Genomic DNA, 13,486 nt, shown 5'->3' with positions numbered 1-13,486 from the left:
GGAGGGGGGTGCATGGGCCGGGAATTGAACCCGGGTCTCCTGCATGGCAGGTGAGCATTCTACCACTGAACCACCCATGCACCCCCATACTTAGTTTGTGAATTGACCTTCACAACCCAAAATCACATTCACCCTAGAAACAAACTGTCGGGGGGGGGGATAATTAGATTATTTTATTTTTTTAATATTAAAGGACTCCTGAGACTCAATTTGGATAAATTATATTAATTATTTTACGTAATAAGACACATTTTCCAACAGTATCTAATGGCTGCAAACTGTTTTCAAAGAAACAATTAAAAAAAAATTCACTCTGTAAGCTCTTTGCTTATGCTAGCACCACCTACACATATTCTTCTTCCTTTGTCTGAGTAATATCAAAAGAACAATATTTTGAATACCTGACAAAATTTGATTTGCCCCTATGCCTCGCTGCATACCCACCCTGAGCACTGTGTTGCTATGTTTGGCTATAAAAACAGCTTTGTTTGGTTTTAAATTACCCTATACCTACTTGTTTCCCCAGGAGTGATACAGCCGTTGAAAAATATGATATTAAATAGAAAACACTAAAAAGACTATTGCTCATATACCTCTGTGGTCGGGCTGGGAGACAACTTCTCTTCTTCTGATTGGGTGGGCATTTTCAGGCCTCCGTATTTCTTCCAATACAGCCAACAGGTTGCACATAATCTACACTGCATATTAGGCGGACCCCAAGAATACCACTGATGAGACTGCGTAGCTGAAGATGGAGGGGAATAAAAAACCCAAAGAATGCTGTATCACTAATTGTAACGTCAATGCAAATACAATCAAATATTTCAAAAATATTCCCAAGTCATCTTTAGTTTACAATGTTTTTTCTTCCTTTCCCTTGCTAACCAAACCAAGCATAAAAGTATAGCACAGACATAGATTTTTACAAGACTTTCTAGAGAGGCATTATGTGTTGTGCTGCTGATATAATTATTTTTCACTTTATAAAATTTTCGGAAATAAGTTCTCAAAAAAGTATTACCATTGTTATATTTCTAAAATCTATATCATGGTTTCCAAACCTTGAGAAAACCCTCAGGATTTATTTAAGGTGCTCGGAGGAGTTCCACTGGTAAAGGCAGGATATAGTATTTGGTATCTGTTTTCCATTCCCTTATTTTAATCAATCGGCAAAATAATTATTTAAATGTTTCTCCCTTTGAAAACAGAAACCCTTTCAAGTCTATGAATACATATTGAGCCAGCATGTACAGCTGAGATCATAGGATGCTTAAGACTTGATTACTCAAGTTGACTTATCACTGAATACTGCAAGCCTGTGTTAGTTTTGTTTTGCAGCTTAAATTACTGCCATGTAACATTTAAAGTATTCCCACCATGGATCAAAAATTTAAGACAGAGAATTCTGCTGGTGATACATAAGTTAATGAGGTACAAAAAAATTATTATAATTCTTAAAACTGCCTCAGAATATTCTGCCCCAGGTCTGCAGATCACCTTCATCAGACCAAATCCATGCAGCACATCAAGGTGTGGACTGATACTTTACAAACCAATGTCAAAAAGAGAAAATACAGTGATTTTATTCAAGGTGCCTTTTAGTTTATTGGGGATAATACTGTGCAGCTCTTATTTTTAGAGAATCTTTGGTCTTACAATTTAAAAACAATTGGGTTAATTTTTTAAAGTACATAAGTTTAGGAATTCTAAATATTAGGTCATAGATTTATTTTGGTTTCTGAATATAAACATTCACTCATATTTTTATACATTTTCATCCAAACTAATCATGATGTGTTGTTTTAATATTTGTCAACATGACTTTCACCTTACCCAATTTAACCAAATTCAATTAAAAAGTATTATTTAATAAACAGAAAAAACAAATTCTATCTTCATAGATAGATACAGATATAAGCTAGATCTTATATTTATATTAAAATATATTTTATGATGGACTAATATGTGAAAATTAAATAATGTAAGACAAATAATGTAAAGTTAAAATCACTTATTTGTCATGCATACATAAAAATGACAAAACAAATATTTAAAGGGATGTGTAAGACTACACATGAGTGTGAAAGGGATTTCCAAGACAAAAATAAGAAATTTTAACCTATCATAAGTTGTCAGTAGCATTCTTTTTATTTTCATTTAAATTAAATGAGCTTCAAAATCTAAGTATTCCCAATTCACAGACATTTATGATACTGTCCATGTAACATCTTGACCAAAAGAATCTACTTTTCCCTGAGTTGTTTTTTACCTTTGTGCTCCCATGGGGCAGAAAATGGGTAGACACATCCCCACGTACCATTTCTATGAAGTCAGAAATTTGTCTGGCTCACATCTTCCTTAGAATCAGGAGACAAAATTATCTGATTTGGTTTTAAAAGCCTTCTCTAATGCTGAAGGCTGGTGTGGAGCAAGCTTCCCTTGTTCCTATAATCTTAAGGCAGTAGGCTCCATCTATCCCCCACAAAGAGCTGGCGGAAGGCAAAAACCTGGCACCAAGCTGATTTTTAATAAACACTGCTTTCCTTTCCTCTCCCACTCCAGTTTACTTTGACTGAAAGGAAACACAGATGATAATGTCACCAATGCACCATTAAGAGATTGAACAGTTGCTTGAGATTTAAACAAGCACGTTAAGTATATCAAATACCTAACAATCCATCTCAACAATCCCTTTTAACATCCAGGGCAAACATCATATAATGCTAACAATGCCTCTTGTAGGTTTTGACAGGGATAAGCACAGCAGAGCCCTGAGGCCAAAAGCAAATGTCACAGAACAGCATCTCCCAAAATGCTGCTCCGAGGGAAACGCGTCTGTGAATTATAAATAGTAGTTTACCCACACATGTCTCTCCTACAGAATTAGAATAAGAAACTCCACGAGAGGATTGGTACATATCATGGAACCATGGTTTGCACAAAGCTAATAACAACTCTGAATGGAGTTTCGGAAACATGGCTGTGGAATACTCAACAAACATGGGACCCCACAGAAGCAAATTAAAGGATGCTCAACATCTAAATTTAGTGTCTGGTACATAAAATAAATGGTCCAGTGAATGGTCCCTGTGCTGCAGAAGACAGTCAGGCCAGGCATCTGCTCTTTTCCGATGGCCCATTATCCTGCTCCAGCCCAACCATGACTGTCCGTGGGGGCGGGAGGAGACTTACCATAGCAGCTCTCACAGGCGCGCCCTAAGAGGGGATTCTGAGGCTGGAATGTGGTCCCCACCGCTCCATTCACAGCGCCAGGCTTGCTGTTGCTGGTGGACATTTGGTTGGGATTTGGTTTGCTGCTTTCGACGAAATATAAAGTGAGGGGATAAAAACGATTTGTATAACAAGGCAAAAAGGCTCCTGATCTGATCATGATTTATCTTAACTGCACACAACCAAACATTTTTAAATGTCTGGTAAAGAAATAAACTGTTAAGAGGAAGGTGTTAAAATGAGCCCCAAGTCACTCATTTTTACACAATAAGGGTGTGTAGACACTGAACTCATACTGCCACTCACAAAATAAAAAACCACACCTCTTTTCTACCCAAATGCAATTTGTTAAGAATACCTTATGATGCTTCTGAAAGATACATTATAAGTTTTATGACTTATTATCATAATTAGCTCCTGAGAAAATGAAACCATTTCTTGGACCGAAAAAGCCAAAAACAGGGCCCTGGGGACCATGCTGCCCTCAGTTCTGAGGGCAGAGACCCCCGCTGCGGGCCTGAGAGCTGCGGAAGGAGGCCTCAATGGAGCTTTGTAAAAGGCAGCAGGCGCAACAGACACTGCTGACTTCAACAGGATACATCTCTAAAGGTTAGTCAGCATTTAAGGGGGCTTTTGATTACACATGGTAAGCAATTATCTGTTTAAGTTTGAATTATAATGAGGAAGATTATGAGACATTTGTAATTTGAAAAGCTAAGAAAGAAAGACATCTTGAGTTTTCTGTTTGTTTTAAGAAAGCATTTCTTATAAGGAAGAAGGAAAGGGAGATGCCTATCAGAAGCCTAATGCACATTTCTCAGAGACAGCCTGTCTGACTTCTCCCTACCTAGGGCAGGCTAGCTCCCCTGCTTAAAACCCAGGCTCAAGAATACTGCACAGGGTATGGGAACATCCTACGTCTCAAACTCACTGTTCATTTAACATATATTTATTCATTGCCTAGTAAACTAAGTCCTTGACCTCAGGGAGCTTTCATTCTAGAGGAGGAAGACAGAATATAAGCCAAATAAACTAGCAAATTATTTATCAGAATGAACACAAAAATTTTCATGGCTACTGAAGTAATGAGAGTTTAGAACTGTCAAGATACTTGGGGTTTTGAAAGAGTCAGCTCAGGAGTTTCCTCTTTGCTTTGTTTTCTATTATTATAATTCCATTTATCAGTCAAAAGAATGTAAAACCCTGGTCTGTAAAATGGGAAGGATGAGCTAACAACAAAGAACTTACTTAAGATTTCTTTTTGGCCCTGTTACTATCATTCTTGATGATACCTGCCTCCTGCCCCAAGAAATCATTTAACTCCATGTGCAATGGGTTCAAAAGTATATAAACAGGGCTACTGATTACACTTATCTGTGTAAGCAATAGAATTTTGGAGACAAACTGGTTTTAAAAACACATTTTAAACCAGTCAGAATGTGTTTCCCTTCTACTTTTCAGCTGAAAACACAAAATGAAAAAGGGTGATTAAACCTTAGAATAAAGTTATAAAGTACGGAAGAACACAGATGGACCTTAAGGACATTATGCTAAGTGAAATTAGCCAGAAACAAAAGGACAAACACTGTATGGTCTCACTGATATGAAATAACATTAATGAATGAATTTGGATAATTTCAGTTAAGAACAGGTATCATCAGGAGATAGAAATAGGGTAGATATTGGGTAATTGGAACTGAAGGGATATAGATTGTGCAACGGGACTGACTGTAAACATTCAGAAACGGATAGCACAATACTACCTAACTGTAATATAATAATGTGAGAACACTGAATGAAGTTGAATGTGAGAATGATAGAGGGAGGAGGCCTGGGGGCACAAATGAAATCAGAAGGAAAGACAGATGATAAAGACTGAGATGGTATCATATAGGAATGCCTAGAGTATATAATGATAGAGACTAAATGTACAAATTTTAAAATGTTTTGCATGAGGAAGAACAAAGGAATGTCATTAATGCAGGGTGTTGAAAATAGATGGTAATTAATATCTTAAAACTTTAACTTATATGTGAGACTAAAGCAAAAAATGTTTATTTAGTACAAAATTTATATTTTGACTAGTGCCATTTCCTAATATAACTTATATGGACAGCTTAGTTGAATACCATAAGTACATGGAACCTTGAGTAGGGCATGAGATTTTGTAGGTTTGTCCAGAGTGCTGCCTTGATAAATCCCAGAAGGAATTGAACAGTGACTAAAAAAAGTATTTGCAAAGTCCCCTTGGGGGAATGGTGAGAAAGGGGGGATATTCAGCTTTCCCAAGTGGAGAATTCTTGATATTCTCACAAGCAGTGGGGACAACCAAAGCAATAGGCTGAGCCCCCAGTTTTGGGGTTTGTTCATATGAAACTTAACCCCACAGGGGATAGGTCAAACCTACTTAAAATTAAGCCTAAGAGTCACCCCCAAGAGAACCTCTTTTGTTGCTCAGACGTGGCCTCTCTCTCTCTCTCAGCCAACATGACAAGCAAACTCACTGCCCTTCCCCCTCTCTATGGGGGACATGACTCCCAGGGTGTGGACCTTCCTGGCAACATGGGACAGAAATCCTAGAATGAGCTGGGACTCAGCACCAAGGGACTAAGAAAAACTTCTCAACCAAAAAGAAGAGAGAAACGAGACAAAATAAAATGTCAATGGCTGAGAGATTCCAAACAGAGTCGAGAGGTTATCCTGGAGGTTATACTTACACATTAAATAGATATCACCTTTTTAGTTAAGGCATAACAGAGAGGCTGGAGGGAACTGCCTGAAAATGTAGAGCTGTGCTCCAGTAGCCATGTTTCTTTAAGATGACTGAATAATGATATAACTTTTGCAATGTGACTGTCTGATTATGAAAACCTTGTGCCTGATGCCTCTTTTATCTACCTTATGGACAGATGAATAAAACATATGGATTAAAAATAAAGAAATAATAAGGGCAACAAATGTTAAAATAAATTTAGTAGACTGAAATGCTAGTGATCATTGAAAGGGAGGGTAAGAGGTATGGTATATATGATTTTTTTCTGTTTTCTTTTTATTTCTTTTCCTGAATTGATGCAAATGTTCTAAGAAATGACCATGATGATGAATATAAAACTATGTGATAAAAAAAGAATGTTCATAATGTATGTTAATGGGTTTTATTAATAAAATTTAATTAAGAAAAAAAAAATGTATATATGTTCTGCAAAGCCAAACACCTACAGATAATTCTCAGGGGACAAATGATTGTCATTGTTACAATCTAAATAAAAGTTCACTGTAAAACAAATATACAGCAACATTTCTAAAGATTTGTTACATGAAATTACCTTTCCTGATTCCCAAGAAAATAGGCCAAACTCTTGATTTTGAAGCTTGCCCTTACAAAGCTATTTCTGTAACAGAGAAGCTAAGACTACCGATAATTATGCCAAGAGCTGCTTCCAAGAAACCTCTCTGTTGCTCAGATGTAGTCTTTTTCAAAGCCCAACTCTGCAAGGAAAGTTATTAACCTCTCCCATACATGGGACATGACGTCCAGGGGTGAAAGTCTACCTGACAACAAGGAACATGACCCAAGGAATGAGCCTGGCCCTGGCACCAAGGGATCAACAATACCTTTTGAATTAAAAGGGGGAAAAGAAATATAACAAACTAAGGTACCAGTGCTTAAGAAAGCTCAAATGGAGACAAGAGGCTATTCTGGAGGCTACTTTAGCTAGATATTGCTAACTGCCATGGTTTACCGACCCAACTAATATCACTCCTGTTAACCCCAAAGAAACACACAGGGTTCTAACTGAGTCTCTACAAAAATTTCATATACTAAGTTTACTTTCCTGAAACCTACAACCTCCAGAGGGATCCTAGTCCAGATAAATCCTGAAACCCAGAGGGCTAGCCTCTCCAAGAACATCAACTAGTTCTATTCCTCTATCCTATATTGTTGACACTCCTTTTCAACATCACAAAGTTAGAATGGGCATACCCCAAAGACCCCTATAGACTGAGAGTAGGATAAAAGGAGGAGGAGGAGTTATAATAGAGAAGATAGAATTTAACAAATGAGTATGACTGCTGAATCAGTATAATAATTTTTCTTTTAGCTTCCAGGGTTTGGGAGCAGCTAGAAGGGAAAACCTGAAAATGCGGAATGGTAAACTATACCAAACTTTGAAATATGTTCCGTAATTACTTGTTAAAATTGCTTTCCTTTTTTGATATATATGCTATATTTCACAATAAAAAATGATTTTTGTTAAACAAATAGAATAAAAACAAAGGAGTGGAAAGCACTAAAAAGAAAAAAAGAGCCCTTACTTTTGTCGTAACACCCAACCATCCCTTTCCTCATCTATGCTCCAGACACTACCCCTCCCACTTTCTCTCTCCTGGACCCTTCTATTTACCATTTATAACAACTCTTCCACTACCCTATTTCATCCCACCCCTCAAAGCCAAGGACACTCTCCAACTGCCCTTCCCAGTTTTCTTGAGAGCTGCAAATGTCCACAGCCTGCATTTCCTCAGCTCATACGCAGTCCTTAAAGGTCACCATTCTTCCACTAAAGGTCACCAATGGCAGCGCGGCGCCAGTTCACTGGGTATCTTTCACCAACATCTGACACTGTTAATCTCATTCCCTCCTTTAAACACATTCCTCCCTTAGCTTCTGTGAAGTTTGGTTTCCTTTGTTTTTCTCTTAGCTCTCTAGTTATTCCGTCTCACTAGACTTTTATAGCTACCCCACTCTATCTGATCTATAAATACTGGATTTACTCAAGGTTTGGACCAAGACCTTTTCTCTTATTACTCTACCTAGGAAATCTCATCTGTGGCTTCAAATACAGTATTATGTGCTGATGAAGCTCAGATTTGTATCCCCAGCCAAAACCAGTTTCCCCTGAATTTAAAATCAATTTATCTACAGCCTATTTAATATCTCTTTTTGGATAGCACAACCTCAGCATGCCCTAACCTGATTCTCTGCCAATTTCTTAGCTTGGTGAACAGCAGAGCAACCCACCCAGCTGTGCAAGCCAGAAACCTGGGGCTCGTCCTTGACATGCCCCTCTATTCTCATAACCAGTCAATCACCTCTAAATATTCCAGGGCCATTATTCTAGGAAACTGGTGTCACTGTCCTCTGCAAAACTTTATGACTGGCCTCCTTGCATCCACTCTTATCCTCCCTCCTCTAAACTATTTTCCAACATATAGGCAGTGATCTTCTTCAAGTACAAATCTGATCATTCTATTTCCTTTTGTAAAAGTCATTTTCACTGTTCTTCAACGGGTCAAACTCCAAGACCTTGCCGCCTGCCAGTGTACCAGCCTCCCATAGCTCACCACTTCTTTTTTCACTCTGCCACACTGCCCTCCTCTCAGCGCCTAACTCTTGGGAAATTTGGCGAATTTCCCACTTCAGGATCCCACTGGCCTGGAAAACCTCCACAACCGGTTAATTCCTCCTCAACCTCTAGCATTCAGGCAAACTCATTTCCTCAAGGAAGCTTTCCTGACGACATCAATCAAACCTGGACCTGAGGATAAACTCACACAGAAGCTATTCTTCTCTAAAGGAAAAATAGTCATCACGGGCAACTAGCTATTTAGTATCTGTTTCCCTCACCCTAGAATATAAGCTCCAGAACAGCCAGTCTTCTTAACCTTTCACCTCTAGTACAGAACAGAGTGATTTGTACACAGAACTTCCCGGGCTTAATAGAATGACTGAATAAGTAACTCTTATCCCATTATTCATTTTATTCTATCAGCATTAATTGGGAAATTCATCAAAGGACTCACATTGTTATCAAACTCAATGCAGCTGTACATCTACTTATGTAATGTATAAAAAGGATAATATACCACAACCAAGGTGAATTTATTCAAATCAATTCTATGGACTTTATCACATTAACAGAAAATAAAATTGCGTTTCTTTCAATGGAGAAAAAGCATTTGATAAAATTTAACATTTATTCATAATAAAATCTTTTAGAACATTGAGTAAAAAACTCAACCTTACTTACTACTATTTACTTATGTAAATAATATATATATTTTAAATGTATGATTAGAAACCCTAACTTGAGCTCTGCAAGTTGTTCATGCTCAGATCACAGAATGGCAAACTTTTTCTGTAAAGGGCCAGACAGTGAATAATTCAGGCTTTGTGCATAACATGATTTTGGTCACAACCACTCAAATCTGCTGTTGTAGCAGGAAAGAACACAGAGACGATACATAAGTGAATGAGCATGGCTCTGTTCCAATAGCAATTTAGAAAAAACAGGTGGTGGGTGAGACTGGCCCACTGGCTGTAATTTGCTGATCTCCAACTTAGATGAAGACTCTCAAGTAAATGGCAAAGCAGACTGGAGACATTTATCTGGGTTACTGGGTCAAAACTAGATAAATACACTTTCCCTTTGATGGGGACAGCACTGTGAATGAAGTACAGAGAGCTGATATGTTTGCACTAAAATCTAAAACACATGAATCATAACAGTATTTTCTTTGGAGACTAGCTCTTTCATAAATTAGCCAAATAAAATATATAATTTGAAAATAATATGAAACAACTCCACCAAAAGGAAATTACTGCCTGCATAAAAATTATGGATCCCGTAAATTACATGCTTTTCAAATTAAACCATTTATTTGCCTAGAGGCAAATATCACATTTTATTGTTCAGGAGGCTTCTCATATAAAAGAATATGTATTAAGTAATGTATCTAAATTCAGTTATCAAAAGACTAGGTATAAAACAATTGTACTGAGCTCAAACAGAAGTTTGTAATACGTTTTTTATTTTCATTCAGAAAAGAACCTCAGCTAGCAGAGATGAGGCCTGTGTACAGTACATAGTACTTATACCAATTTTTTTCCTGATCAAATGAATAAATCCTAAAGGCCTCAATAAAAGAGTGTGATTACTTTTTCTATATAGCAAATGTAAAGTTCAGAAAATGTTGATGTGACAATGATTGGTAAACCCAAAGGATAATATGATAGCATATTAGACACCTGAAATAACTGAAACCCATTCATTATTTTTCTAGTATCTATGATTAATTATTTTTCCCTGATCTTTTTCTAAGAAAACAATATAAAATCTTCAACTAAATAAACAGCATACCTCAAAATGGTACTGTGTATTACCCAAACAAAATTTATTCCATTATGCTGACATTTCAGAAGTTGCTACCTTTCTGAAATACATTTGTTTCAAGTAATATATGGTTTTCAAAGTTAATTTTATGATCCCTTCCCCTGAAACTGTTGGGAGTGTAGTATATGGCATCTGTCCCCTGGTCCGTATGTTAATCTACGCTGGGATTTGTTGCCAGCTGATTTTTCTTTCTATGAAATCATGGTAGTGCCATAATGAAAAGCAACACAACACGTATTTTATAGAGGAATAAATGAAGACACACAAAGAACTTCACAAATTTGGCTGAATCAAACAAAATTACATATTTTGTACTGATATAATTAATAAGAAAACAAATAGTAGAAAAGATTTCCATTACTTACTAAGTTGGGATATATACTTGTTTCAATTTACTCTCAGCTTCTGCTGCTTTTAAACGTTTCTAATTCAAAAGATGGATAAAATATTTTATATACAATGCTAATAATTACCACTTTATCATTTTGTTTTAAAAAATCACAAGAAAATTAAATATCAAAGCAAAATAATTTTAAAACTGCCACTTGAAAGAGGTTTTTCTTACATATATAAAGTTTTAAACTGCATTAACTTACAAAAAAAGTCGCTACATTCTGAGGTACAGAATTACAAGTATTAATAATTTTAGACATATATTTTAAAAATAATCAACAAACAAACCCATTTCCCATTCCTCCACAAGTGAATAAACAAGACCTTTCAAATTTAGTTTATATTTGATTTCATATTTGCTTTTTTGGGAGGAAAATAAATCTTTGCTTTTAGAAAAATGTTCAGAGATGATAAGGTTCTACACCCAAGCAAGAGAAAGTGCTAGTAAGAGTTAGGTAACTACTGACCCCCACCTTCCACCCCCGCTCCCAAATGTTGGTGGAAATGAAGTAAACTTTGAAGCCTGGCTCAACTAACTTTGGATTTTATTGGAACCAATTTAGAGCCAAATGCAAGCAAGGAAAGGAATGTGAAAGAGATTATATATTCAAACTCAGGGACTGATCAACATAATAACAAATGCAAATGAGGAAGGAAAATAAAAGATAGTACATATCCAAAATAACACAAACCAGAATTTAAGGAAATCCTTCATTTTCCCAGTGATAGGAAACAAAAACATTTAGGGGGACAACTTGAAACTTTTAGAGACAGAGCTGAAATTTTGGAAACGATTTTATCCAAATACTTTTTAACTATCCTTGATGCCATTATCTTCACTGCCTTCAGGGACCCTTTTTTATTTCAATAACACAGGTTTCCAGAACAGTCTTCACTTTTATCTACATTGTTTAAAATCAGCACTTTCTGAATTATGTATGTTGCTGACACCGGAAATTTTTCAACAAGTCATGGCTACCTATTCATTACTCAAGACCTCAACAACGTAACAACTCAATATGGTCTGTTAAAAAAAAAGGGATCCTTACGATGCATTTTGAAAACATCCACTGTGTAATCAAATAATTAGGAAAAGTGATGGCTGTGTTAAATATCTGTGCCCCCCCCTTGCCAGTTCTGACTTGTAACTACATGACTATAAAACAAGTTCTAACTAAGATAATTTAAGAAAAATGTACCTTTTCCCAAAATGAATCTTATTCAAAAGAAAGTATTTGAAAGAGTTAACTCAATTAGGGGCATTTGGGAAAGACTCAAAATTAAAATAATTCCCTGCTTTTAAAATTAAATTTCTATCATATTTTGGTACAAAAATGCAAAGTACTAAAATTTTGAATAGTATGAAACCATCAAACTAGCAATATTAACTCCTCCAGTTAAGGGCAAAGACTTAGAGGATATATCCACACAAGTGTCATGTAAGAAGGCCTCAAAAAGTCTTTAAAAATATTTCATATTATGACTGACAGCACTGGCCTAAAAATTCAATACTTCATAAAAATAATCCATTCAAAAAGGTATGTGATAACACCACCTCTTAGGTCATCCCTGTCAACTACACTCAAAGATGTAGCAAGGAAAATAATGGCTCTCTAGCGATACCTCTCACTGTCGACTTTCTAAAATATTTATCATAATGAAATCCAATAACAAGACTAAGATTAAAATCTTAAAATTAGTTTCTTAACGACATGAAATCATGTAGCTTAGTCTGGAAAGAAAAGCAAATTTAAAATTATATATATTACTAAAAATATAAAAACATAAATAGAAAGTTTACTTTAATGTATAATATCAGAAACAATGTAAAAAAATTACCTGCTGCACATATCTGTCAGTAGTTTTCCACATGTAATAATATTCAATGATGCTAGTCAATGATTTCCAAGGGAGCTGAAAGAATATTTAGCATGTTAATGATAACAAACTACTGTAGAAAACTGTTTTCCTTTTAAAATCAATGCTTTAAAAATAACAATTTTAAAAAACTGAAATTATTTCTTAGCTATGGTAACCAAATGAATTATATTCAGTTATATATTCTAATACAGTACACGTTCATTTTGTTAAAAATTATAAATATTATAACTGATAATATTATGGGACTTACTCAGATAAGTGCTCTGGCTACAGTTGGAGTTGTACCAGAATTTGAGAAATGATATTTAGACAGCTTTAGCCTGAGTCACTTTAACATCCAAAAATACCATCTAAACTGGGAGTCATTTGGGCTCTGGGATAATATTTCTCATCTTTTTCAAAACTGCTCTATTTCAACTTATTTTGTTCTAATTAAAATAAAAACCTGAATCTCTGAAAAAGAACATAGCAGAGCATGATTCCTATCAGGTAAACAGGACACTTACCTTTGGGGTTTCCCATTAATATTAAAAAAAGGCCAAATGAGCTCCTACCTATGAGAGCCACAAGCAAATAATGTATTCAAAATGTCCCTCATGAAAAGGGGGATTTCTTAATCACAAGACGCAAAACAGAACTGACCAAACTTTTGAACAAAATGTCTGTTAACTCTAATGAGTTTTAGTTGCTGTGGCAGATTTTACAGGTAGATGAGCCAGCACTCTCTGACTCTCATCAAGCTTGTCCTAATGCACCAAAGGGCTAGAGTTAAAATGTGATTTCTAACAAAAGGAAAAAAAAGATAA

General features: G+C 35.9%; 1 protein-coding gene and 1 non-coding gene across 7 annotated transcripts in view; both read right to left on the bottom strand.

Moving 5' to 3' along the window:
• The window catches only part of MTA3 (metastasis associated 1 family member 3), a 218,975-nt gene that overhangs the window by 31,474 nt on the left and 174,015 nt on the right, over window positions 1–13,486 (bottom strand). For 5 of the 6 annotated variants that reach the window (XM_077134094.1, XM_077134089.1, XM_077134091.1 and 2 more), the window contains 4 exons: window positions 12,639–12,713; window positions 10,772–10,830; window positions 3,193–3,317; window positions 594–745 (listed from right to left, as the gene is read on the bottom strand). In XM_077134094.1, the coding sequence (XP_076990209.1) occupies window positions 594–745; window positions 3,193–3,317; window positions 10,772–10,830; window positions 12,639–12,713 (411 nt within the window). The remainder of the gene's footprint in view (window positions 1–593; window positions 746–3,192; window positions 3,318–10,771; window positions 10,831–12,638; window positions 12,714–13,486) is intronic. The other variant, XM_077134090.1, reaches the window with a different exon arrangement.
• Window positions 10–80, bottom strand: TRNAG-GCC (transfer RNA glycine (anticodon GCC)). The gene has a single exon. It is a non-coding gene; the product is annotated as a tRNA-Gly (tRNA).

Source organism: Tamandua tetradactyla, chromosome 17, assembly GCF_023851605.1.
Source record: "Tamandua tetradactyla isolate mTamTet1 chromosome 17, mTamTet1.pri, whole genome shotgun sequence".
Classification (NCBI taxonomy): Eukaryota; Metazoa; Chordata; class Mammalia; order Pilosa; family Myrmecophagidae; genus Tamandua; species Tamandua tetradactyla.
This window is presented reverse-complemented; position numbering and strand designations above follow the sequence as displayed.